We start from the raw sequence: 25,953 nt of genomic DNA, 5'->3' as shown, positions 1-25,953 counted from the left end.
GACAGTGAGGTGTAGGTTTCCAGTGTCAGATGGGCAGGGACTAAAAGGATTCCTAAGGATTCATTAGGCTGATCCATTAGGCTGGTGTTGGTGAGGGTTAGGGCACAGGCAGGCTTCTGTGTCGCTAGGGGAATGGACACTTGCTTGCTGTATTTACAGGTGACTTTGGCTTTACTTGCCATTATAAATAACCTTTAATTTAATCCCAGTAGTTTCTGTCTTCGAGAACCCCATTTCTCTCTCTCTCTCTCTCTCTCTCTCTCTCTCTCTCTCTCTCTCTCTCTCTCTCTCTCTCTCTCTCACACACACACACACACACACACACACACACACACACACACACACACACACACACACACACACACACACACACATTCAAACGGGAAGCAACCTCGTGTTATGGAATGCCTTGTGGCCAGGCAGGGCGATGGGATTCTACACTGTAGATGGGGAAGCTGCTCGCTTCTGACACGAAAGGGATATATACACACGTAGTGAAAAGGGAGAAAAGGAAATCTGAAAATGGCACGAGACCCTTACATTCCTTTTGCTGAGAAAAACAATGTTCTGGTTAGGCGACATGGTAATTCTCTGGGGACTGCAGTTTCTGATCACAGCAAGTTGCTTTTGTTCTGTGGAACAAGAGACTTTTCTAGCCATTGAGCTTCATCGGAGCATGTTATTCTGAGACGTTCCAGAACCCAGGTACGTGCCAAGGGACCACATTTGCTGCAGCGGTACACTTCAAAGGGGCTTGGATGGAGACCAGTAGAAAATCACGGCCGGGTGAGGGGCTGTGATATGCTGGTTTTGTTTATTCATCCAACAGACATTGCTGAGCAACTGCTGAGCCAGGTGATATGATATGGTAGCCGACAGAGTCTTACCACCTTCATGTAAATACGTCATTACTGAATAGGTTGCAGTGGTTACAATAATAGGATCAACTTGCATGTGTTACTATGGTGATTTGAAAAAAAGAAAAGGAACTTTCAGTAGCACTGAAACTGAAGTTCTGTGACAGCAGGGACTTTGCTTAGTCAGCACCTACATAGTGCTAGGTGCATAGTAGCTGATTAGTTAGTATATAAAATCTCTTACTGAATTGGAGTCCCAGAAGATGACAGGTGGCACACCCATTTTAGGGTAACTGGAGGAGGTCTTCTTCTTCTTCTTCTTCTTCTTCTTCTTCTTCTTCTTCTTCTTCTTCTTCTTCTTCTTCTTCTTCTTCTTCTTCTTCTTCTTCTTCTTCTTCTTCTCCTTCTCCTTCTCCTTCTCCTTCTCCTTCTCCTTCTCCTTCTCCTTCTCCTTCTCCTTCTCCTTCTCCTTCTCCTTCTCCTTCTCCTTCTCCTTCTCCTTCTCCTCCTTCTTCTTCTCTTTGGTTTTTCGAGACAGGGTTTCTCTGTATAGCCCTGACTGTCCTGGAACTCACTTTGTAGACCAGGCTGTTCTCAAACTCAGAAATCCACCTGCTTCTGCCTCCCGAGTGCTGGGATTAAAGGCATGCACCACCACGCCGGGCTTGGAGGAGGTCTTCTTGTGACAAAGAGGCCCAAGGTTATGTGGGAATATAGCAGAGTCTTACCAAACAATGAAGGGGCCTGGGCTGAGACAACCCTGAGGCTGCAAGAGTTGAGAGCTCTGCTGGAGGGAACCAAGCTAGACATTAGGTCTCTCTTTGATCTGATGAACCCACTTGGAAGCCAGAGGGCAGAGAACCCAGACCAGTCAGCCAGGTGCCCAGAGCACATCTCTAGGTCTCTCACAGCAACACCTGGGACTGCATCCTTTTCTCTGGAAAGAACCTTTGACACTGTTGGTACCAACCCAGTCTAAGGCCCAGAAAACAGCTTAGCTAGGTTCGTGGCCAGTGCTGTCCAAAGTGAGACTGTAAACCTCTAAGTAAAGAGATGCAGGGACACTGGTGGGCGCTGAAATGCAGGGCAGGCCACAGTGTCTACCGTGCAGCATGACATAGTGGCCAAGAGCCTTGTCTTTGAAGCCTACTTGCAGACTCTTGAGGGTGGGGAGCGAATTGTTTCAGTTTCCTCATCTAAGAGGTGAGATAATACTTAACTTTCCAGAAGCCTTTCGGGGCTAAATCAATGATCACAGGAAAATTGGAAAGTTGACACCTGTTGACATCTATAGATAAGAGTTCATATCAAGAGAAGCATTGAGCACGTGACCCACCTGGGAGGTAGACTCTGGAAGAATGCATAACCGGTGTCTCACTATGTAGCCCTGGCTGGCCTGGAACTTGTTATGCAGACTAGGCAGGCCTCAAATTGAAAATCCCCTTGCCTCCGACTCCCAAATGCTGGGATTAAAGGGTACACCACCATGCCTAAGTTTACTTATTTTTGAGACCTGGTCTTATGTATCTCAGGCTGGCCTCAACTTTACTAAGTAGCCAGAGATGACTTTGAACTTTTGATCCTCCTGCCTCCACTCCCATCCAGAGTGCTGGCATTGCATATTCTTTAAGATGCTGGAAATTGAATCAGAGCTTTGTATCTGCTGGCAAGTCTTTGAGCTATATCTTTAGCCCTGTTCATTTGTTTGTTTGCTTGCTTGTTTATATAGTTTAAGCAGTGCTGAGGATCAAACCCAGGGCCTGACACATGTTAGGCAGGTACTGTGGTTGTCCATTTTATACTTGTGTCTTCTAGTTTCTGTCAGCTATCAGTTCTATTACTTTGGTGAAGGGAACATGCCTACCTTCTTTCCATTTCTTGCTCTCAACAACAGGGTCTTTCAAGGTGTTCTTCTGCCTCAGTTTCTATGGCAGGCCCGAGGATCCACACTATGAGTGGTCAGTGGGACTTGTGCCTGCCAATAATGGAAGACTTGGAGCTGGGGACATAACTCAGTTGGTAGAGTACAAGGTCCTGAGTTCACTCCCCAGCACCACAAAAACTAGGCATAGGGATATATGACTGCATTCCCAGCACTGGGGAGGTGAGGACAGGAGGGTCAGAAGTTCAAGGTCATTTTTAACTACATAGTAACCTTGGGGATATCCTGGGGTATAGGAGACCTTGTATCAATTGGAGTATGGTGAGAGAGAAAGAGAGCAAGGGAGAGAGTGAGGGGGAGAGAGAATGAAAGAGAATGTATTGTAGCCCCCATCTGTGATCTGTATATGGTTTGAGTTCTTTTAGTATGTTTACTGGAGGCTCAAGGTTTGGCTTTTTTATAAAATGACTACCAGATTATAATTTTAAAAAGTATCAAGTAGAAATATTTGCCACTGCACAGCCAGTGAGCGTCTTACTGTCTAAGTTTCTGTCTTGTGTTTTTCCATCGAACATTATAATACATGCCTTGTTCCACGGTATTTAAAATTCTTTGTAAATCTTATTTTCAATGTCTGCCTAATAACCCCTCTGCTGGATAGACCATCCTCAAACAATTCTCTATTGTTGAACCTCCAGGTTGCTTCCAATTTCTTATTGTCAGCAACTGTGCCGCAAAGAACATATTTTTATTCAGAAAGCTTTTCTCTATTATTTTTCCTGTTTCCTCAAGATGGTTTCCCAGAAGTGGAATGACTGGTTCAAAGGTTCTTAGTGTTTTAAGTCTCTCCTTACAGATTGCTAAATTGCTGCCCCCAGAGGCTGTGAGGGCTCCTTTCTCTGCCAGCAGGATGGGCGGAGTGGGCCTGCCAGCAGCTCCTCACCTCACTGGCTCTTTCTTCTCTCCTCAAAGCCTCATAAAGAGAATGGCACAGAGTGTGGTGGAGGTCATGGAAGATTCCAAGGGGAAAGCACACGAGACCCTCCTGGCTAACGGAGGTAGGTCCACCACAGTTCTTCTTTCTCGGGGGCCATTTCCCTCACCATGGCCACAGAGGAAGCTCTGAACACCCAGCTCTGTTAACCCTTACTGTCCCACATTTCCACCCACTTACCATTTTTATTTTACCCACCAAAGTGCCAAGTAATGCCTCCAGCTAGAGAGCACGGGGCTGCATCTAAACACTTCCCGGTCCAAAATTGTGCTGATAGACACAGAATCCGATGCCATCCAGTGTTGTTTTGGCTGTTAAGTGTGCACATGCCATTTAGGCTGTATTCTTCAATGTGTAGCAATAACTTGGAGACTTTGGAATCCAGTTCTGGTGGTGTATGCATGTAATCCCACCCCTGGGGAAGTGTAGGCAGGAAGATCAGGCTGTCAGGGTCATCCTGAGATACTTAGTAGGTTCCAGGACAGACCAAGCTATTTAAGACTCTGACCCAGAATGTATATAAAAGTAACACACACACACACACACACACACACACACACACACACTAACCCTGGACACTTTGAAAACTCTAGAATTAAATATTTAGCTATCTATAGAGAAAATTAACTGTAACTCTCTACATGAAAATGAGAGCATATTTACAATTACATCATTTGGGATAAGTATCACACACATGCACACATGCCCCTGATAACGTTAAAAGGCTTCTGCATTTACTGGCCTAAGGCAGAAAATGGGAACACTCATTCCCCCCCCCCCATTCTGGTTTCGCATGTCTTTGTGGTTAATAACCCCATCTTATATTATGTTTCAGGTCTGAAGGAAAAGATGAAATGTTTAAAGAGTAGGTTGTGTCTTTTTGCTGTGCACGTGCTCAGTGTGCTGCTGCATGCCCCTGGGAGGGCGGGGCCTCAGGCTGGTTGTTGGGTACAGTGATCAGGGCTCAGCAGTTTCTCAAGCAACAACTTTAGAGCTTGATCACCATACCCAGATGATGCAGCTCAAGGTTGTTTCATTCCTGTCTTCCTTTTCCTCCCGTCCCTCTCTGCCTCTCCTGAGCAACCTGCATGCTACCTGGAAACTGGGCTGCATCGACATCGCGGGGTTTGGGTAAACCTCAGCATCCTTTTGCTTGTTGTCTTCCTAGCTTAAAGTCTGTCTCTGGTATCTCGCCTGCTCTCTAAGGATGTCAGCTTAGTTGCCAGGCCTTGCTCGTGTGGCCTGGATGAGGTTTGTACACATCACGAGTCTTCTAGAATAAGCTCCTCTTGGTATGACAGAAGGGACTGCTGGCTTTGTATTTTTGGGTTTTTTTTTTTCTCATCTGCTGTAACTGGTAGAATGAAAGAGCAGACAATATTATTTCATTTTACTTTTTGAGACAATGTCACATGGCCAAAGCTGGTCTCAAGTGCACTATGTAGCTTGGGTGATCAGTGTGTTTCCACTCCCCAAGTGCTAGGATGGACAGGTGTGCCCCACTATACCTGGCTTAAGGTCCATGTGGTGCTGGAGATGAAACCCCGGTCTTTGTACGTGCCAGCCTACATTGAGCTACATCCTCAGGCTGAGCAAGTCATTTCAGAATGAACAAAAATCCTAAGAACAAAAGACTCTAAGATGTTCACCAACTGATCCTGTTTCCTAGCCGGTGGCCTGAAGGGCCTCAGACTGAGAGGCTGAGTCAGGTTCTTTTCTGCATTAAAATCTCAACAGGTCTTCCGAGTGAGAAAGAAGGAAGAATGAGGATTTAAGCATACGCTCAAATGTTGATCAAAATGCTCACACAGTCCAGGGCCGGGATAGGGATCACCGGCTGTGTTTGCCTAGCAAAGTGCCAGACCCTGAGTTCCACCCTCATAGGGCACTAAACCAAAGAAACCATGGGAAACAAACAAACGCGTACACTGAGCTCTCACCACTCAGCTGGTCTGTGTGGGACCTACCCTGTCTGGGTGCGCTGTTTCTAAGAGACTGCACACTAAGAAACGGAGGAAACTTGGTCTTTGTTGCTTGGTTAGCATGTATCATTATCTCTGGACCTCCTGCAAGGCCTCTCTGTGTTAGTCCCAGTCACGTCCAAAGCTATTTCTGAGCATGCTCAGTGAACCAACCCTGCCAAAGGCCTACCAGCACCATGAGGCAGTGCCTGCAGGAGAAGCCCAACCTTGACCATACATCTGAGCATCAGTGCCTCCCAAAAAGTCCAGCTAGGGTCAAGAGACCTTTTAAACTTCACTCAACCCAGCATCTTCCAGAAGCCTTTTCTTCTGCAGGGCACCCTTTTCTTTCTGCAGGAAATTGGGGATAGAATTTCCTAGAGTTCTTAGTTGTTCTGCAAATGGGATTTTAAATTCCCTTTGGGGAATTTAGGGGATTGATATCATGAAGGCCTGAAGTGGTCAGATCTGGTCATGCCTTGTTGTCTGTCCTGACCTTGGCCAGGCAGCTCTCTGGGGCTTACTTTTCTCACTTGCAATGGACTTAATAACAGTCACATTCTAGAATTTTAGCCTTTGCTTTTGTTTGTCTTTGCTGCCAGCTGAGGGTGGAACATGGTAAGACCTAGACCCATGTGAATCCAGAAGAAGCAGAGCAGACACGCACGTGTCTGGCTTGGACCGCAGAAGACCTGTTGGGCTAGCCAGGAATTGGCCTGCCGCCTGTGTAGTCGGAATTCTGTATGCTGGCAAGGCCTTGGCCCGGTTTTTCAGATGAAGTCATTGTTGCTTAAGAGGCAGCCGCCTTTGGGGAGTATGTTTTGAAAGGGTAGGAAGGCTGGGATGGCAAAGGCTACTCTGGAACAATATTCCTGCCCAAGGTATAGACAGGAAGGACTTTCAGGTTGTATCTGGAGCAAAGGTTAGTGTCCAGAGCTAGCACTGAAGTGGGAGATGTGGGAGAGGATCAAGGATAAAGAGAGTATGGCCACTAACCCAGAGGCCCCCTGAGCTCCTGTAGATCATTGTCATCCTCCAGAGTGCCCCTGAGAGTTCACAGGTGGTGGGAAAGAGACCCACGGTGCTCGGCACCCTGTGGTAGAATGTGAAAGCCGCAGAGCCCTTGGACTTGGTGGCAAAGCATAAAGAACAGAGCTTGCTCTGAATTGTCTCTGCTAAGCAGCCTGTAGAGTGTACATTCCCACGGCTGTCTTGGGTGTTATGAGTATGGCTGTCGGTGTATTGAGCATTCTGTGGAGCACTGGGTTCTGTGGGGCCCTGTGATGGGCTCTGGAGACACTGAGGGAAGGGGTCAGTTAGGGCAGCAGATCCAACCTCAGCATTGACTCATTAGAGCAGCTGGCAGACAGGGTAGGCTACTACATGACCTGGGTGGAAGGGTGACATGGCTGGAGGTGACAGCGAGGGTGGGGAGGGAGTGGCCCTAAAAACCCATCACTGTGACATCTGTTCTGGCTGCTGGTTCCTCACTTTCAGGAAAGGCTTAAGATCACCAGTGGGAGGTCTTTCTCTTGCCCAATGCTCTCTCACAATTAGCAATGCTATCTCTAGGAGGCTTCCTGTGACCTTGTTTAGTTTTTGGGTCATGGTAAGGACAAAACTTGTCCTAATGCTAAAACCTTGATTAATATCTGTCAGTCTAATTAGACCACCATCCCCAAATTCCACACACTGGGAGGCTTCCACAACACACTCACACTCTGTGGTCCAGGCTGGTCTAGAACTCACCATGTAGTTCAGGCTAGGCTCACATTCAAAGAAATCCTCCTGCCTTAACCTTCTGAGAGTTGAGACTATGGCCATGCCCCATTATACCTGGCCAGGTGGTTCAAGTTCTAATGAGGACCCTGCCTGGTTATGGGAGGCCACTGTCTTATATCCTCATAGTCTTTCCTTGGCTGCATGTTGGGAGACAGTGAACATGGGCAGAGCTCTCAGATGTCCCCTCTTCAAGAACATGAATCCATCAGGTGTTCTACTCCCAGCATCTTAGAGATTTTCTGTAAATTCTAACAACAGTGCGGTTACTGTATGGTTGCAGCGTGGTTACACAGAGAGATTCTCTCCACAGCCTCTGCCAAGTCCAAACACTCTGGAAAAAAAAAAAATCAAGACTGTGGATCTTGTGCAGGGACCGGTGAGGAGAGAGCCTTCTTCCCACTGCAGCTTAGCTATACTCTGATGCTGGAGGTGACAGCAAAGGTGGGGAGTTGGACATGATGGGGAGAGGAACTGAGGGCTTTCCTTCATAATGGGCAGGGTGTTGGGTGCACTGTTTCCTTTCTTCCTGCTGTAATGGAGCGTTGTATATCTTCCTGTGGGCTGGAATTTCCCCATGGAGACAATGACATTCCTCAATAGGGCTGAAGAGTAAATGAGATGAGATGATTCATGTATCTGGGCCCAAGGTAAGCCTCAGTCCACATCTCCTTATTGGTCAGCACCAACGTCTCCGTTATTTTAAGGCATTCCTGCCTGTTGAGTACCAGGGCCACTTCCCACTTGAATCTCATTTGGTTTCCATCTTCAAAGTTGGGCTTCCCCCAGACTGAATCCAGCCTCTCTGCCCTATTCCTTCCACTGCTCTGTGGTTCCCAGGTAAATTAGTGTCCCTCCCTGCACCTAGCCACCCAGCCTAGGAATGTGGGTATCACTTTACTCAATGGCCCGTGTGTCATTGGCCCTACATCCTGCTGAGTGGGTCCCCTCCTTTCTACCCCCAGAGCTTCTCCAGCCCCTCTTGGCTTTCTCCTCTCCCACATCCCCATTGGCTTCCGTCCACTTCCAGTGTGGACTCTCCCACTGTGTATAATCCTGCCCTACTTCTCCATGTCAGCTCCAGACAGGAAGGCACAGAGGTGACCTCACACCTCATCTGTCTTCCTGCCTAGCTCCTGCCCTCCTCCCCACTCCAGGAGCTTCATCCAGACTCCTAACGTTACCCTCCCAAGTGCCCACCATGGTCATTCTGACCCTTGACCCTCTCACAGCTGCACACGGCAGCCTCTGTCAGCTTCTTCAGGGTCCCTGTCCAATTGTAGCCATGGTGGCTTCTCTGGGAACCTGATATTGTCTCTCACCATTGCCACCATTGCTTACCTAACTGTCTCTGCACACATATGAGCACTTGGGGGTGCAAGGGAAGGTTGTCTGCCCTGAATTCCCAAGAGCAGGGAGCCAGACTCCACACAAGTTCAGAGGGTGATGGCAGGTTCTCTCCATGTGTTTAAGGACAAGCACACATAGGGAAGGGCTGGCATGTATGGACCCCGCATGGGAATTCCCCCCACCCCAGGAAAGGGTGGTATTTCGTACCTGTCATTCCAGTTACTTGGGAGACTGGGGGCAGGAGGATGGCTTGAACCCAGGAGTTCAGGCCAGAGTGGGCCACACAAAGAATTCAGAGAGAGAGAGAGAGAGAGAGAGAGAGAGAGAGAGAGAGAGAGAGAGAGAGAGAGAGAGAGAGAGAGAGAGAGAACAAAACAGGAAGGGGAAGGAGAAGTTATAAGGCCCCATAGCTCTCTCTGGATCTGAGAGTATAATAATTAATCCCTTAGGCCAAATGTGGGGGTGCATGCCTTTAATCTCACCCTTTGAGAGGCAGAGGCAGGTGGATGTCTGGAAGTTTGATTACAGCCTGGTCTACAGAGTGAGTCCCAGACTAGCTGGCACTGTATAGTGAGACATTGTCTCAAAACAAAACAAGCAAGCTGATAAGAGGTGAGTGGTCTGACCACTTTCTCAGGGAGGAACAGTGACTCAGTTTCTCTCTTGCTTGGGGTCTGGGGCTTAAACCAGTGTCCTAGTTCCATTTGTGATAATAAAAAAGTGACAAAAGCTACTTTAGTAAAGAAAGGGTTTCCTTTCCTGACAAAGGTCACAGTGCATCCCTGAAGGAAAGTCAAGGCAGGAACTTGAATCAGCTAGTCATAGCCTCAGTCAAGAATAGAGAGAAAATAATTCATGTGTACTTCTTAGGTTTAATTCCCTCTCTGCACTTCTACAGTCCAGAACCCCAACCAAGGGAATGGCACTGCCCACAGTGGACTGGGTCTTCTCACATCAATGACTTAATCAAGATGATCTACATGCAAGCCCACAGGCCAGCCTAATCCAGACAGTCCCTCACTGATTCTCTTCCCATGTGATTCTAGATTGTGTTAGCTAACAGTTAAAACTAAGTATCACAGCTGAGCATGGTGGCTCACTGAGAAACAAAGACAGGCAAATCTTTGAGTTCAAGGCCAGCCTGCTCTACATAGTGTGTTCCAGGCCAGCCAGAGATACACAGTGAGACTGTCTCAAACACTCAAACATATAAAAACAAAACACCCCTAAATATCATAATCAGCCAGACTTCGTGGACTAAAATTCATCAGCTCCTCCCATTTCTCTACTGCGCAGCTGGCTAGGGTAGTTAGGAACATCCTTCTTTACAGTGGGATTTGTTTGGTTTTAATGAAAATGCAACAGGTATGCGCTGGATGGCGCCTATGGCTCCAGGTGGAAAAGCCAGGCACAAGCAAACTCCATTGTGTGGCTGGGCTGTGAGAGGTCTTCCTGAAAGTGGATGATGTGGGTTAACATTGTCTTGCTCTGTTGAGGCTCAAGAATCAGGGAGACTATCCCCCCAAGCAGCTGGCACCTATGACAGGCCATGGCTGTGCGGTTTGGGGGCTGATATGATGCTTTCTGGAGTGCCCTTGGGATGCCCTAAAACAGCATCAACCCAGCTGGGGAGGGTAAGCCAAACAACTATTGAAGGCAAAGTTGCCAGTGGCCACAGAATGTTACCTTCTTGGTTTCAACCTCTAGGGAGAGCAGGCTTCATAGCAAACTCCAGGCAGAAACTGCCAAGGGAGACCATGGGACTCAGAGATCACCTGCTTCAGTGTCCTTCCCTCAGCTTTGGAGTGTTTTGATGGCAAGCTGGTGGCTCCCATTGGCTTTGAACTGCTCCCTCATGGAGCATCTGCACTTCCAGAGCCCATGCCTATTCTTCAGCTTCTCTCTGACTGCTTCCTCGGTGTGAGGAGAAAGCTCAGTTTGTCTCAGCTTGGCTTGGTTCTGGGTTCCAGTCTTAGTCCTGGGAGGCAGGAAGGCTGTGTTCATTTGTCAAGCTGTCTTTGCTCTTCCAGTTGACCTGACATCCTTCGTGACGCACTTCGAGTGGGACATGGCCAAATATCCCGCCAAGCAGCCACTGGTGAGCGTGGTGGACACACTGGCCAAGGTGAGGAGAGTCTGCTTGCAGGCACCTGACCATCCAAGATGACGGGCACGGGGTTGGGACTCTGACAAGGTGGAGGGCGAAGGGTTGGGATGCTAGCCCCTGAGTGACCCTATGTAGGTCTCCTCTCACCATGCTCTGGGTAACATTAGAACCCAGGAGAGACCTGTATGTACTCTTCTCCTGAACCTGTCATCCAGAGAACTGGCCATAGTCTCACAGGGCAGTCCCCTGGATGGGCCTGAGGCCTTTGACTTTTGACCTCAGACCCAGACACCAATTCAGTTGACTCCCCTACTTCTTTTCAAAAATGATGACGGGAAGAAGGCTTGATCTTTCCTCCCTCAGTCTGCACAGGGGAACCCAGTGCCCCTTGGATGATTGATTGATGGCTGATTGATTGATTTTGCGGTACTGGATATGGAACTCAGAATCTTTCCCATACGAAGCATTATACCACAGCCCCCTTTTAATTTTGATTTTGAGAATGGGTCTCACTAAGTTGACCAAGCTGGTCTTGAACCAGCTTTGTAACTCAAGCTGGACTTAAACTCATGACCCTTCTGCATCAGCCTCCCTAGTAGCTGCAATTACAGGCCTTGGGTACCAAGCCTGGCTCTCTCGGGAAGAAACCTAATCGTTTTAGAAGACAGTTTGGCTGAGGAGCCCCACCTCTCAGTCATACTGTGCCAAGTGTCTTGTGATAACAACAAGGTAGTCCCATGACAGGGTGCCATCTTTGAAGCCATGGTCTCCAGCTTGCTCACACTGTGTACAAGCACCATAGCAGAGGGGTCTGCATGGAAATTGTGGGCATCCCATAACCAAGGCGGCTTCTATGTGCTTTCACCATGGGTAAAAGCTGACTGTCCTGCCCTGTTGCTGATGCATACAGAACCCCATATATGTCATGTCTCTGGCTGGCCTGATGGCTGGGGAGATCCCAGCTCTACTCTGAACAAAGCTGCCCTGTTCTCTAAGTGAGTAGCTGAGCTCCCCTGAGGGCAGTAGGCAGGTCAGGGCAGGAAGGGTGGCTTTGAATCTTTTCTTCTTCAGATTTCTTGGGAATCTAGGTGTGGCTCCTTGGGCTTACATCCCTTTCCAAGACAATCAGGCAGAGGCTTTTAAAGGTATTTCTACAGGGGCAGCCTGGGCATTGTACCAAGTGTGGCTTTCAGGAGAGCCTCACACCTGTCCCACTGAGCTAGATAGAGAATACATTTTTGTGAGATTGGACACCCCAACTTGGGATTTTGAGTCCCAGAGACACTAGACATGGCTTTGGGGGAGTCAGAGAGTAGTAGAATCATAGAAGAGAACTGGCTCCTCTCTAGCCCAGGGTTCCCAAATGCACAACTGTTGAAGCATCAAACTGGGAGAGGATGTGGGTAGGAAAGCAAATCCCACAAGTTGCGCTGTGTGCATGGCTCCACTCTCCACCACAGGTAACCTGCAGGCCAGCAGGCCAGAGGTTGTGGGAGACTGGGTCTTCAGTCCTTGTTGCCACAAGAGCATGTGTCTCAGCCCCAGCCTCACTTGGTTCTTCTGAGGTGGTGGTAAGGCTTTTTACAGTTTGTATAGCAGTTTTTCCTGTAGTCAAGATGGTGTGGCCGCCCCTTGAGTGTGGCGTGTGGTACGATCCGAGCGTATAGTGTAGCTGTGCAGCCCTTGTAGCCTAGTGTGCTGACGCAGTAGGATGCCATCAGTGAAGAAAACCCCACACAGCACATGGATCTCTGCGAAGCATTTTTGTAATGCCCTGGGAATATATAACCGTTCTGAAAAATGTTTTTAAAATGTAAGGAAAAGATCAATCTCATCCCCATAATCAATGCAAAGACAGGACATTGAAAATCTGCTACTGCTTCAGTTCCGATTCCCTTTCCCTCTCTCAGTGACGGGGGCTGAAGGTTCAGAGAGGACCGACCGCCTGAGTATTTAAACTCAGAGCTTCCACAGTGCCGTGGGTTTCATCTCATGATCTCAACATCTCCTCCATCAGCATCGTACCCTAGATCATAGACACACATTGCTGGGCCAAGCACTCTCACCATAGCCCACTGCCAAACATTAGCAAGGAGATGGTCAGATGGCTTGTGTGTAAAGGCTGCAGTGGTTTTCAGCCTTCCTAATGTTGCTACCCTCTAATACAGTTCCTCATGTTGTGGTGACCCATCACCCTCTACCATAACGTTATCTTCACTGTTGCTTCATATCTGTAATTTTGCTAATGTTATGAATTGTAAATGTCTGATATACAGGATATCTGCTATGTGACCCCCATGAAAGGGTCATTCAACTCCCAAAGGGGTCACAATCCACGGGCTGAGAACCACTGGGCTAAATGCACAGTTGTGAAGTATCCACCACTGCCTGTCAGCTGACATGCATCCATGCATATCCAATACACACCCACCTATTTGTAGTTATGGCTACAGGGCATGGTTCACTGTCATGCGGTGTCTTTGCAGGGCCAGATCTCTGTGAGCCCTTGGGGGAGCAGAACTTTCTTTAAATTAGCACAGAGCTCAGCCTGTGGCTTTGAGTCACTTGTTGCTTTCTGGCCTCAGCTTAGTTACCGTAGCCGTCAACAACTGCTCTTCACTGTGGCTAACTGTTCTTGGGGCTCTTCTAAAGGTGGCATTCCTCCTCTGGGTAGATGTGGAGCCTAAGACAGGGAACAGAGGTGCTCAGTCATTGTGTCCTGCAGCTTGGGAGGAGGCTGCAGTGAAGCCTGGAGAGGTGGATGCCTGAGAGGCTGAACATGGAAGGTCACTATGGAAGACAGGATACATCACTGGCTGCCCTCTAACAGGGCCAAGGCAGGTTGATGTGGGGCTTCCCTGGTCTGCCATTGCTTGCTAGGAAGAAGCCCAAGCTAGTGTTCAGTGGGCAAGCTGTGTGGCTCATACCTCAGCACCTATAAAGTGAGGTCTTGTCCCCTTCTGCTTCCCCATGTGGAAACTAAGAGGGCCAGATGCTTGAGAGTCGGAAGAGTCAGGAGAGGGACAGGTAAGACCACCCTGGTGAGTCAGTAGGTTGCTGGTTTTCTTTTCTTTTTGTTTTTATTTTGTTTCTTCTTTCTTTACCCTGAGACAGGGTTTCCTGTCTAGTTGTATAGCAGAGGATGATCTCAAACTGATCTTCCTGTCTCTGCCTCCCAAGTGCTGGACTTACAGCAATGAGCGCCCATGGCTGGCTTGGTCACAGTTGTTAAGTGTCCATGGATGCTTGGTGAGATGTTTGAAGAGTTTCACTAACTCCTCAAGGTCACCAGGAGAGTCTCTCCCCCCTCCCTCCCAGCAACTGGCACAAATCGAGACAGACCTGAAGTCCCGGACAGCCGCCTACAGCGTTCTGAAGGCCAACCTGGAGAACTTGGAGAAGAGATCCACGTGCGTACCATGCCTACTGCCTTCTCTGTGCATGTATGTCGTGGGGTTAGTGTGGGGAAGATACCCATGGCTTTGGCTCCTGAGCCAGGTGGACAGATGGAGCCACACACTAGGAACCTGGAGTAGATGAAGAGAGAACAGAGCCAGGTAGGGTGGCTGCCCTGCCTGTGAACACAGAGGAGCATGGCGTTTCTCCTGCTCGTTCCTTCTTTCCTTCCTCCTGACTCCTCACTCAGTTTATGTGGCTCTGAGGAGTCTGCCCAGGCCTCTCACTCCATCTCCTCTCCAAGGGGAGCAGGTAGGGTGGGATGTTAGACCCCAACTGTCTTCTAGGGGCAGATAGAATCAGCAGCCACCCAGGGTGGACAGATGCAGGGACTCAGCCATAAAACTGTCTGCTGGCCTTATAAGGACAATGTATTGTTCAGGCTCCTGACAGACCAGGCTCCAATGTGGAGGAATCAGTAGAAAAGCAAGCCCAGGGCCATCGTGGCAGAGACTATCTTGGGGGTGACAGTAAACACCCAGGAAGAAATAGTTACATACAAACCTGGACATGCTCCTGTGTAAGAGGGAAGGATGAATAGGGCCAATTAGCATGAAGTAGTGCCCCACCCTTGCCTCTAGATCCTGAATCTGAGGTCAGAAAAGCAGAACAGCCCAGGAGCTCAGAGCCAGTTTCCCTCCTTCCCTTGGTACTGCCAGTTACGTTTCCCTCTTTAGAGTCCCTAGGCTAGATTTGCTAGTCACAAAAGAAAACAAAAGTTGACCATTCCTAATCTGAAAATTCAAAATGAAAAATGCTCCCAAAAAGGGGGGAAAGGTGTTTGTTTGTTTGTTTGTTTGTTTGTTTGTTTGTTTGTTTTGGTTTTTCGAGACAGAGTTTCTCTGTGTAGCCCTGGCTGCCCTGGAATTCACTCTGTAGACCAGGCTGGCCTTGAACTCAGAAATCTGCCTGCCTCTGCCTCCCGAGTGCTGGGATCAAAGGCGTGCGCCACCACGCCCGGCTGGGGGGAAAGTTTTAAGCATCATTATGATTCTTTAAATGAAAAGTTCTGTACCTGACCTCATGGCTCTAGCCATGGCCACCACACAAAGACTGAAACTGCCATGTAAGCATGCCTGCAGCTATTGTGTGAGTACCTTACAAAGCCAGTGGGTTTCTGCTTTAAACTACCTCCTGCCTGCAAGAGAGCTCATTATTCTAATAAAACATTCACATGTCCAAAACAACCCCAAGTCCAAACAGAAAGGATGCTGAAACTGCTGTCCATCTGCGGTGAGAAAGTCGGGTTCAGTTGCCCCAAGGTAACAGGACATGAGCAAAGGTGGATACTAGTCATAAGGTGGGCACGAGTTGCCTTGAGCTCAGGATAGGTCGGTCCCTCTCGAGCCTGGAGTCCAGAACGTGGTAGACTACCCACTCACTTCACCACCAAGTCATAGACAGCTTGGCAGCTGGCAAGATGGATCAGTGGGTTAAGGTGCCTGCCACCTGCATGATGATCTAAGTTTAATCTCTGGTTCCATCTGATAGAGGGAGAGAACTGACTTCTGCATGTTGTCTTCTGTCATCTACACATGTTCTATAGCACACGAGGGACACACACACGGTAAATAAATAAAAAGTGTAATTAGAAAGAGAATTGGGAAGCCTGGTGATGGTGGCCCACGCCTTTAGTCCCAGCACTCAGGCAGAGGCAGGCAGATCTCTGTGAGTTTGAGGCCAGCCTGGTCTACAGAGTGGGGGCAGCCAGGGTTACACAAAGAGAACCTGTCTCAGAAAACCAAAGGGGAAAACAGAGAATTGGGATCTTAGCAGATGACTGCTCCGTGTTCTCTTCTCTCATGCAGTCTCCAATTCCTCCTCCTTCACCAAACATGCAGAAACAGTTTCTACTCTTGAAAAGTCACAGTTACTCATTCAACAGGTCTCCTAGAAGGCTAATGTGTATGCTATGGTGAGAGGTGGCTGTGCCCAGGGTGACTCTGGAGGGGATCCACCGGCATTTGTCCACGACCACACAGTTGTGTGGTGTTGGTTCAGGCAGGAGAAGAGAGGGGCTGGTGAGATGGCTCAGTGGGTAAGAGCACCTGACTGCTCTTCCAAAGGTCCGGAGTTCAAATCCCAGCAACCACATGGTGGCTCACAACCATCCGTATCGAGATCTGACTCCCTCTTCTGGAGTGTCTGAAGACAGCTACAGTGTACTTACATATAACCAATAAATAAATCTTAAAAAAAAAAAAGAATCTTAAAAAAAAAAAAGGAGAGGAGAAGCCCTTGGGGGGTAGAATTTTTCTCTTGCCTTTGAGGCTTTGCCCTTGGCTCTGCCTGGGAAGTGGGAAGCTGTGGGCTAACACTGCAGCCCCCATGCTCGCTGGGCTCTCTGGCTAGGACTCTACAGTCTGGATAGCCACCATGTCTTGGTAGGCACATCTGTCCATGCTACAGCGTAGTAAGAGTACCATCCATGCTTTTCATCCTAGCCAGGACTGCTGGCATAGACAAAGCTATTTCAGGTGAGTGTCCCCAGCTGCTGGACCAAACAGTGTAAAGTGACACGGAGCTAGCTCTATCTAGCTCTATCTGTCCTCTGCAACTTGGAGACCTGGCTGCTGTCTTGATACTTGAATAACTTTAGCTCCTGCCACCTGAGTTCCCCTCCCAGCACTTGGGTTGGCTTTTGGGGAGAGTGCAGGTCACTGAAGTGTTGAATTCAGCACCCCCTTGAGGGACAGGTGATAGCTGCAGAGGCTTTGCCAGCCTCCCTGCCCCTGAGGGAAGAAGTACTAGCTCGCTTACCATTTGGCTGTACCTGGCTCTGGCAGCCCGGGCTCAGAATCTCCCGTGAGCCTGCTCCATTTCCCATTGTTTGTCTGGATGCTATAGGACACATGGAATTGGCAATCCTCTCTCTAATAGTCTTATCTGTTGTCCCTCCACCTTCCAGGGGGAACCTCTTCACTCGGACACTGAGCGATATTGTCAGCAAGGAAGACTTCGTACTTGATTCTGAATATCTCATAACCCTCCTGGTCATCGTCCCCAAGTATGTAGATAGAAAGGCTGTGGGGTGCCTGGATCTTGTCGAGAGTGAGGTGGGCCCCTTGTGACATTCCTGCACAGGGCCTGTGGCAGGCCAGCGGCTCCACAGAAGTAGAAGATGGCAGCAATTGCAGTACTTCCTGTGTTGTGCCCATAGGAAGAACTTTGAGCTCTACTGTTCCTTTCACCTGGAGCTAGAAGGCCATTCACCTGGGCCCAGAAAATTATTAGTGACCTTCAAAACATACCAATACCTGGGCTCTCCACATAGGAACCTTCTGGGAAGTCCTCGGGCCCTTGCACTGGGCTCAGCATGGCACCTGGCCACAGCAGGACCTTTTGGGATGTTGGGAACACCCCCTGGTTCTATCTCATGACTTTCAGTCTTCAGGAGAAGGGCAGATAGTTTACTGAGACAGTAGAAGCCCTGTCTTCCCAAAGCACCCCACAGTCTGTGTCTCTACAGGTCAAGCTTTGCACAGTGGCAGAAGACATATGAGTCCCTATCGGACATGGTGGTCCCTCGGTCAACCAAGTAAGTGAGACCTTGCTTCCTCTATGTCCCCAGAAAGGAATGTGTAGGTGTTCGTGGAGCACCAGACATGTGCCAGGGAGGGACACCTCATAGCACCAAACCTGTGCATTGAGTGCGTGTGGCCAGGAATTCCTTCTTGTCACCTTGGCAGATTCCTGTCCACTGCTGTCTTTCAAAGCTCCATGTCCCTGTCCCTACTCTGCAGAGCCTCTCCATGTGTTTTCTGCCTGTCTTCTCTGTATTCTCTTCTTGACATCCATCCTTCTCTGCCTAAGCAGATGGGTGCAGAGATTGTTCAGCCAGTCTGAGCAGGGAGAACAGTCTCAGTGTGTGGCCAGTTGGGGTCAGAAAAGGGACATCAGGAGGGCACAGCAAAAATGAAGGGTAGGACTGACTGGGTTGAACCTGTGTAGGCCGAGGAAAACCATGGGAAACCAGCAACTCAGCTGCACACATCAGAGCTCACTTTGAGAATGGGCAAAATGTTAATTGTTGACAGGTGTCTTTGTCAGTGTTTTACTGCGGTGAAGAGACACCATGACCAGGGCAACTCTTATAAGAGAAAGCATTTAACTAGGGCTCACTTATGCTTTCAGAGGCTTAGTCCATTTTTTTTTTATCATGGCAGGGAGCATGGTGCTGAAGCAATAGCACAGAGCTATGTCCTGATCCATAGGCAGAGAGGCAGGCAGGCAGGCAGGCAGGCAGGCAGACAGACAGACAGACAGACAGACACACACACACACACACACACACACACACACACACACACACACAGTGGGAGGGGGAGAATATGAACACATGCACACCGGGCCTGACATGGGATTTTGAAACCTCAAAGCCCACCCCCAGTGACACACATCAACAGGTTACACGGACCCTGACAAAGTTGTGTCTCCTAATCCTTCTCAAATAGTACCACTCTATGGTAACTAAGCATCCACATAATATGAGCCCTGGGGGCCATCCTCATTACCACAGCAGGGATACACACAACCATGTCATTTATATAAAATCAAAAAACATGTGACAAGAATGTCTCTGTGCCTGGGCCAAAATACAAGCAGAGTCATGGGGACTGTGGAGACAAGAAAAACCACCTGCGGGGTCATGAGATTAGGGGTCTCCAGCCTAGTTAATCGGGCAGAGCCTAGGGGACTCTTAACCATGTGGAACTTATTTGAGATCTCAAACCATACACCTTTATGTATGCCATAAAGGAAATTTTATAATGAGCCATAAATAACATGAGCTCAATTATCTGCCCCATCACACTGCACCCAGAGCTGCCCACTTCACCCCACCCCACCTCATCCGGTCCCACCCCATCCCCCCACCTCATCCCACCTCCCCTATTCATCCCCCCCTCCACCATCCATTTACATCCTACCCATTCTATTACATCCCACCCCACCTTCATCCACCCCACCCTTTCCCATCACATCGTACCCTTCCATCCTGTCTTATTCAGTCCCCAACCCCATTCTACCCTAACCCCCTTCCTATTGCAACCTGTTCATTCCTGAGATCTTGGCCTTGGGGGGCATACCACTTACTCCCAAAACACAACCACCAGGAGCTAAATTGTGGGTTTGCAAAGAACAGATTAGTCACAGCCTAAGGTCTTGGGAGAGACAGAGCTTGAAGAGGCACATCCTTTTTTGGGCAGGTAGCACCAGACAGGAGCTGCCTGGTAGGCAGAGAGGTCTTCTGTTCTTGAGGCTTGCCTCTAGAGGAAGGTCAGCTCGGCAGGGTGCTGGGCCACAGAGCGGAGACCTTAGGCCTTTCATGATTAAAAGAGTACTTAAGTCTGTACCAACCAATTCTGGAAAGGTCTGAAGCTTAGGGAAAGTTCCTATGGGTACGGACTCTGAGACACAAGTGAGGGGACCTGCCAACCAGGCACGCCTAGGCCCTCAAGACTTCTTGTTTTGACCACTGTCTACGAGTTGCTGAGGACAGTGACTCCAGCAGCCTGTGCTACATGCTGGCAATGGCGTGTCCAGTTAGGGCTTCATGATCTCAGAAGTGGAGTGGCCCTTGTGGAATGGCTTCTGCCACTTGCTTCACTGGAACTTGCATAGCCAGCAACAGTGTCTGCGACCCTGTGGGGAGCTGGTGATATCAGTCAGCCCTCATTTGAGGAGCACAAGACAAAACAAGTTGCTGCTCCCAACCAGAGTCTCTGCTGGAGCTTGCGGGCTGATCCTGGAGGGGTGGGTAGTGGGAAGTTATCAGGACACCCTTGGTTCCCAGGTCTTGGTCCCAGCCAAAGGCTGAAGCATATGCCACCAGGCCCATGGAACCTGGTTGCCAGTGGGGATGGCCTCCTGAGGCTGATGAGGAGCCCCTCTGAGCCCAGCTGCAGCTCAGAGCCCAGGGGAGTGATCCTAGGTCATCCAGCTAACAAATGCTTCTCCCTAGATTGATCGCCGAGGACAACGAAGGTGGCCTCTTCACGGTGACTCTCTTCCGAAAAGTGATCGAAGATTTCAAAGTCAAAGCCAAAGAAAACAAGTAGGGGTGTGGGTCATAGGTTCCACCAGTTTTGGTGTGAATCCCTGGGTGGTACCAGCCTTGTCTAGATTCTGCCCAGTTACAGCTCTAGTTGCTTTTTTAAAGGTTCATTGTCCGGGAATTTTACTATGATGAAAAAGAAATTAAACGAGAAAGGGAGGAGATGACCAGGTTGCTGTCTGATAAGAAACAACAGTATGTGAGTACCGGGATGTGGGAGGGGCTCTTAGACAGCTGACATGCACTCCATAATATTCTGTGGGTCAGTCTTCCTCAGTCTCACTTTCTCATCTCCTGAGCTCAGGCTGGGCACAGGTGAGTTCAGATGGTGTGTGTACTGAGCTCCACTCCCTGACGCAGCTCACCACCCTCTGGATCACTGTCCTGGAAGAGCTTGTCCGTTCCACAGTAGTTGAGATGCTCAAGTGTAGCCTGGCCAGGGGATCACCGTGGACTTGCCACAGATCAGCCAAAGCAGGAGGAAGCATCTGTGCCCAGAGTGGATAGTGTTACTGCCTCAGAGATTACACAGCCACCAGTGTCCTTATGCTGACTGTAGATTTCAGGCTGCCCCTGGCACCCCTGTCCTTTTAGGAGCCCGTCCACAGACACTTCGTGGAAAGGTCAGCCTCTGTCACTGGGGCAAAACTGAGAGCTTGGTGTTGAACTGGAATCTGTAGGTCTGGGACCATCAGGCCAGTGCTCTGCAAAAGTGTGTTCCAGGCTCTGGTGTCCTGTGATGGCAGCACCTGGCTCAGTTCCACACTCTCAAGGCACTTGCCTAGGTGCACGTTTTCCAGTTCCTTCTTCCAAGCCTCTGCAGAGGAAGGCTTCATCCGAGTACACTCTGGTAGCACTTGTGTAGTAGGTGGGAGGAGTAAGCAGAGTGTCCTTGAGTCTCAGAGGAAAGCCAGTGTGTGCCACAGCTGTAGGTCCATGTAGGGGAGAGGCGGAGCTGCAGTGTTGGTACAGTGCTTCCTTCACACGGGGCTCAGTATGTGCCCCAGGCCTCCTCACACATTCTGCAGATAGCTTGAGCACATCCAGGATAACCTGGCTGAGTGAGAGGCTTTTCTGAGTCCCCCCAAAATTGTTCTTAGAGCCCTACCTGCCTGCTCTTTCCTTCTCAGATGGAAACTGCAGCTGATGGTAGTTCACAGAGTTGGGGACTTAATGTTGTTTTTCATTTGGTTTTGAGAGAGGGTCTCATGTGACACGGGATGGCCTCTAACTTGATATGTAACTGAGGATGGCTTTGAACTTCTGTTTTTCCTGCTTCTACCTACAAAGTACTGAGATTATAGGTGTGTGCTACAATGCTCAATTTATGCTCTGGGAATGGAACCTAGGGTATTGTACATGATAGGCAAGTGTGACACCTTCATTTTCAAGCCCATGTGGATACACACACACACACACACACACACACACATACACACGTCATGTGTATGACTTGAGCCCGCACCCACAGAGCCCAGATCCAAAGTCAACTGGATCCTAGCCAAGGCCTGGCCCCTGAGCTTCTGAGGGTGCTCAGCTTCTTGGAGCAATGCCATAGACATGGACATTCTGGCAGGAATGGCTATCACCAACAAGAACAGAAGCCAGTGGTGCCTTCCCTGACCTCAGCTTCCTGGGACCCTGTCCATCACAAATGCCTAGCCTTCCCTTAGGTGGGGCTTTTCCTTGATTGTTGCTCTCCTGAGTCCCTGCTATGTCCCTGGATGGGGGCAGATCATAAGGACTCTGCCTGTAGGTGAAGTAGGACATTTGTTACCCACCCTGTGTATTTGAGTGACACAAGTGAGCCTGCTGCCTGCACCTTGGGGCTTAGATTGCTAGCTGGTGGTGTCTTTACCCATAGACTTCTGTGGCCCCAGCTGCCCCAGAGAACCTGCTAGGGTTTCCATGTGTATGGGAAACAGAGCTCCTGGGAGACACTCAGGAACTGTGCTGGTGAACGGAGCTTCGGAACGGTCAGTGAGAACCCCCACTCACCCCAGCACTGAGAATCTCTCTCATTTGGTCTGATTGAGAGTGGATAAAGCTAAGCATTCCCTATCCTTTAGTTACTGGGGCTGGCTTACTCCGTGAACACAGGGTTGAGTTACCCTGTGTTTTCTACTCTTTTACAGACAGGTGATAAAGTGGCCTGGCTGTGTGCTTTTCTAGTGTCCTGTATGTGATATAGGTCCTATGAATGACAAGGAGGAAGCTGTTCCTGAGTGTAAATGAGCTCCCTAGGTCAGAAGAGTTTAATAATACATCTGGGAGCTGTCTTTGTCTGCTGCTGCTGGGGTTCTGACCCAAGCAGGCACATAGATTTGGCTCTTTTCCCTAGTATCCAAAACCACAGACCTTGGAGCCTTGCCACACCCTTCTGTGAGCAGGGATTCCAGAGCTTGCTTGCATATTGTTTCCCAGGCCATGAGAATTATTTGTGTTCATGATACATACTTGCTGAAAGATTAATAAATCATTTCTGTACCTTTAGCCAACTTCCTGTGTTGCTCTAAAAAAGGGATCAGCCACCTACCGTGACCACAAGGTTAAGGTAGCCCCGCTAGGTAACCCTGCTAGGCCTGCTGCGGGGCAGACCGACAGAGACAGAGAGAGTGAGGGCGAGGGTGAGGTAAGCACCCCTGGGAACCCTGGGGGTTCCTGGCTCAATTCTCTCCCAGCTGAGGCTCTTCTAAGGATCAAATCTATGCAATCGGTGTTGTTTGCTCTTGCTTGTGAGGGCTGAAACTGGAGCCTAGAATCCTGCTGTCCTAACCTTCATGGACTTTCTGGAGCTGACTCTCTAGGCAGGGAATGGGGCTTGTCATCTGGAAGGGATGCCTGCGCCCTGGCTGAAGGTGGCTGGAGCTGGTGACTGGTGATGGGCAGGGCTCTGGCTGGAGGGTGGGTGGTTTGATGGCTCGGCATTCCTCCCTGACTGTCCTGGCTGGGCCATCTCTGGCCTTGGCCAGCAGTTTAAAATGTCAGGTGGGGGCTGCCCCTAAGGAACAACCACACCAGGCTCTGCAGCAGCAACAGATATGGCCTGGATGGGGCTTTAAGAGCCCTGCCAGGTCAACTCGTGGATGGTTGGGCTGGACTCTGAGGGCAGTACCTTCCGATGAGGTGGGCTTCTTGACTGTTCAGTGTCAGACAAGAGCCTTCAGATGCCAGTGACAGACTTGAGGTCAAGAGCTGCCCAGCTTCCTACCGCTGGTCTGAGGTGGCCTCTTGCATGTGCCGGTGGCTGCCCCTAGAGCTTTCCCAGTGTCAGGTGCCTGCATGCAGTGGTCATGAGCCTCCCTAGGTTCTCCCAATTATCTCTGCTTCTGCTGGTTCCTGGGCCTTTCTTCTCATCTCAGGGCATGCTCTATATATAGCAAGCCCCTTTCTTGGTATTTATTAGTTGAGTGTCCAGAGGCTCACATAGTTTTCCCATCTCTGCAGGGACCTCTGCTGCGCTGGCTCAAGGTGAACTTCAGCGAGGCCTTTATTGCCTGGATCCACATTAAGGCCCTGAGAGTGTTTGTGGAGTCTGTGCTCAGGTGCGTGGCAGGGATGCTGGGCTGGGCAGCATCTCTCTCCCTTGCCCTCCTGCCCTTTGCTTTCTGTGGCTGCATCTTAGCAATCTTTCCCATCCCGTCAAAGGAACCTGTTGGCCATGTGTGCCCTGCTCGTCAGGACTCACTCTTTCCTACCAGACTCATTCGTATGCTCTGCCTGCCTCACTCACCTGTGTACCCCACATAGACCCTCTGCTATTGCACTGCCCCAGTGGTACCTAGACTTTCCCAGGCTGTCTTATTTCTCCACCCTCCAAGGGTAGTCTTCAAGGTAGCTCCCCACTATAGAAAAGCCACACCTGAAAAAATGATTTCATCTTAATTTCTATCATTTTAAAATAAAAGGAAGACAGCCACTGTGGAAAATGTGGAAACCATAGGTTAGCTCAGGTGTGAATCCAAATCACCTGTCAGGGATGGTGTGTACTCGGTGACTCAGTGTCATAGAGCAAACCAAGCACATGTTGTTTTAAGAGCAAACACATCCTGAGCAAAAACATCATTCTCAATGTTTTCATGGAAAGGGAATCACACAGCAAGTGCTTTCCAAAGGCAGGCAGTGAATGAAGAATGAATGACACAGGACACTGGGTGTGCAGACTTGACTCTCAAGGGACAGTGAGCCATCACAGTGGTATGGGGACAGTATTGGGGGAGCCTGCACCCAGAGACAGCAAGATGCCATCTAGTGCTAACCTCACCAGAGAGGAGGCAGCTTCTCTACTGAGAAGTCTAGGGGAGCATCCTGGGGTATGGCCTTGAGGCAGTGGGAGAACTTGTCAACCCTGCTGCAATCATATTCTGGTGGGACGATGTTCATCTTAACTGTCACAGGAGGGTTAGGAGGTTGGATGTCACTGACAGAGAAGCCAAGAGACCTCAAGGACTTAGGAGGATGAGATGGCCCTGAAGCCACATGTTGTATTCATGCTGTAATTGGCCAAGGCAAGAAGATCACTTAGAGTTTCTGGCCAACGATCAACTAAGCTGTCAGCGCACCTGGGATTTGCCTATGAGTTATGATCACTTGGTTAGCCAGTATGGCTCTTGTCTTGAGGAAGGACAGTCAGTACAAGGGGTCCTCTTTGGCCAACAAAAGCAGAGGCACCAGTGGCCCCTGCAGACATAGTGGGAAGGGCAGGGCTGTACTCCAGGAATAATGAAGTCTGGGAAGGTTTAGGGGCCAGGGAGGAATTCGTGGCCATGCTGGTGGTATCCACAGATTCCCCCTACTCATTTCCACAGCACACAGACACTAGTTAGGAAATTCTGTGCTAGGTGAGAACGGGCACGGAGGACACTCATCTGGGGCACAGACACTGGCCACACTGGCCAGGCATGGGAGTGGAACCTTGGCTCACTGATGCATCTGAATGCTGCTCTGGAATAATGGACACCCCAGGCACAGTGATTCTTGAGGAAATGATTGGTCAGATTGAAACTCTTTGCTATGCACCCAAAGGCTGAGCAAGAAGAATATACCTTGACAGGACTTCTGCTGTGCTCCTTTAGTGGGCACAAGTAACAGCTGATTGGAGACCTGTAAAGTTCAGTTCTGTTGCTTGAGCAACTCAAGTACAGGTGGCTGGAGCCATGAGCTCTTGGTTCTTGTCATAGCTGTGACCTTCAGAAATGGTTAGTACAGTTCAGAGACTTAGTATCATTTTTTAGCCTTTGGTTACCTGGCCCTGTTATCTTTTTTTTTTTTTTTTTTGAATTGTCCTTTTTTTCTTTTATTGGATATTTTTTTTCCATTTATTTTTTTTATTATTTTCTTTATATACATTTCAAATGCTATCCCGAAAGTTCTCTATAACCTCCCTCCACCCTGCTCCCCTACCACCCACTCCCGCTTCTTGGCCCTGGCATTCCCCTGTACTGGGGCATATAAAGTTTGCAACACCAAGGTCCCGCTTCTTGGCCCTGGCATTCCCCTGTACTGGGGCATA

At 49.3% G+C, this 25,953-nt stretch overlaps 1 protein-coding gene across 8 annotated transcripts in view; it reads left to right on the top strand.

Moving 5' to 3' along the window:
• Atp6v1c2 (ATPase, H+ transporting, lysosomal V1 subunit C2) overlaps positions 1-25,953 on the top strand; it is a 40,666-nt gene that overhangs the window by 13,318 nt on the left and 1,395 nt on the right. For 2 of the 8 annotated variants that reach the window (NM_001159632.1, XM_006515196.3), the window contains exons 4-13: positions 3,712-3,797; positions 4,569-4,598; positions 10,854-10,948; positions 14,249-14,340; positions 17,295-17,393; positions 17,856-17,924; positions 20,349-20,441; positions 20,547-20,640; positions 22,936-23,073; positions 23,889-23,986. In NM_001159632.1, the coding sequence (NP_001153104.1) occupies positions 3,712-3,797; positions 4,569-4,598; positions 10,854-10,948; positions 14,249-14,340; positions 17,295-17,393; positions 17,856-17,924; positions 20,349-20,441; positions 20,547-20,640; positions 22,936-23,073; positions 23,889-23,986 (894 nt within the window). Of the gene's footprint in view, positions 1-404; positions 706-3,711; positions 3,798-4,568; positions 4,599-10,853; positions 10,949-11,435; positions 12,502-14,248; positions 14,341-17,294; positions 17,394-17,855; positions 17,925-20,348; positions 20,442-20,546; positions 20,641-22,935; positions 23,074-23,888; positions 24,330-25,953 lie in introns of those variants that run through there. The other 6 variants (XM_017315175.1, XM_030246897.1, NM_133699.2 and 3 more) reach the window with 6 other exon arrangements.

This window comes from Mus musculus, chromosome 12 (assembly GCF_000001635.26).
Source record: "Mus musculus strain C57BL/6J chromosome 12, GRCm38.p6 C57BL/6J".
NCBI classification, from domain to species: domain Eukaryota; kingdom Metazoa; phylum Chordata; class Mammalia; order Rodentia; family Muridae; genus Mus; species Mus musculus.
The sequence above is the reverse complement of the archived record's forward strand: the minus strand, read 5'-3'. Positions and strand labels throughout refer to the sequence as shown.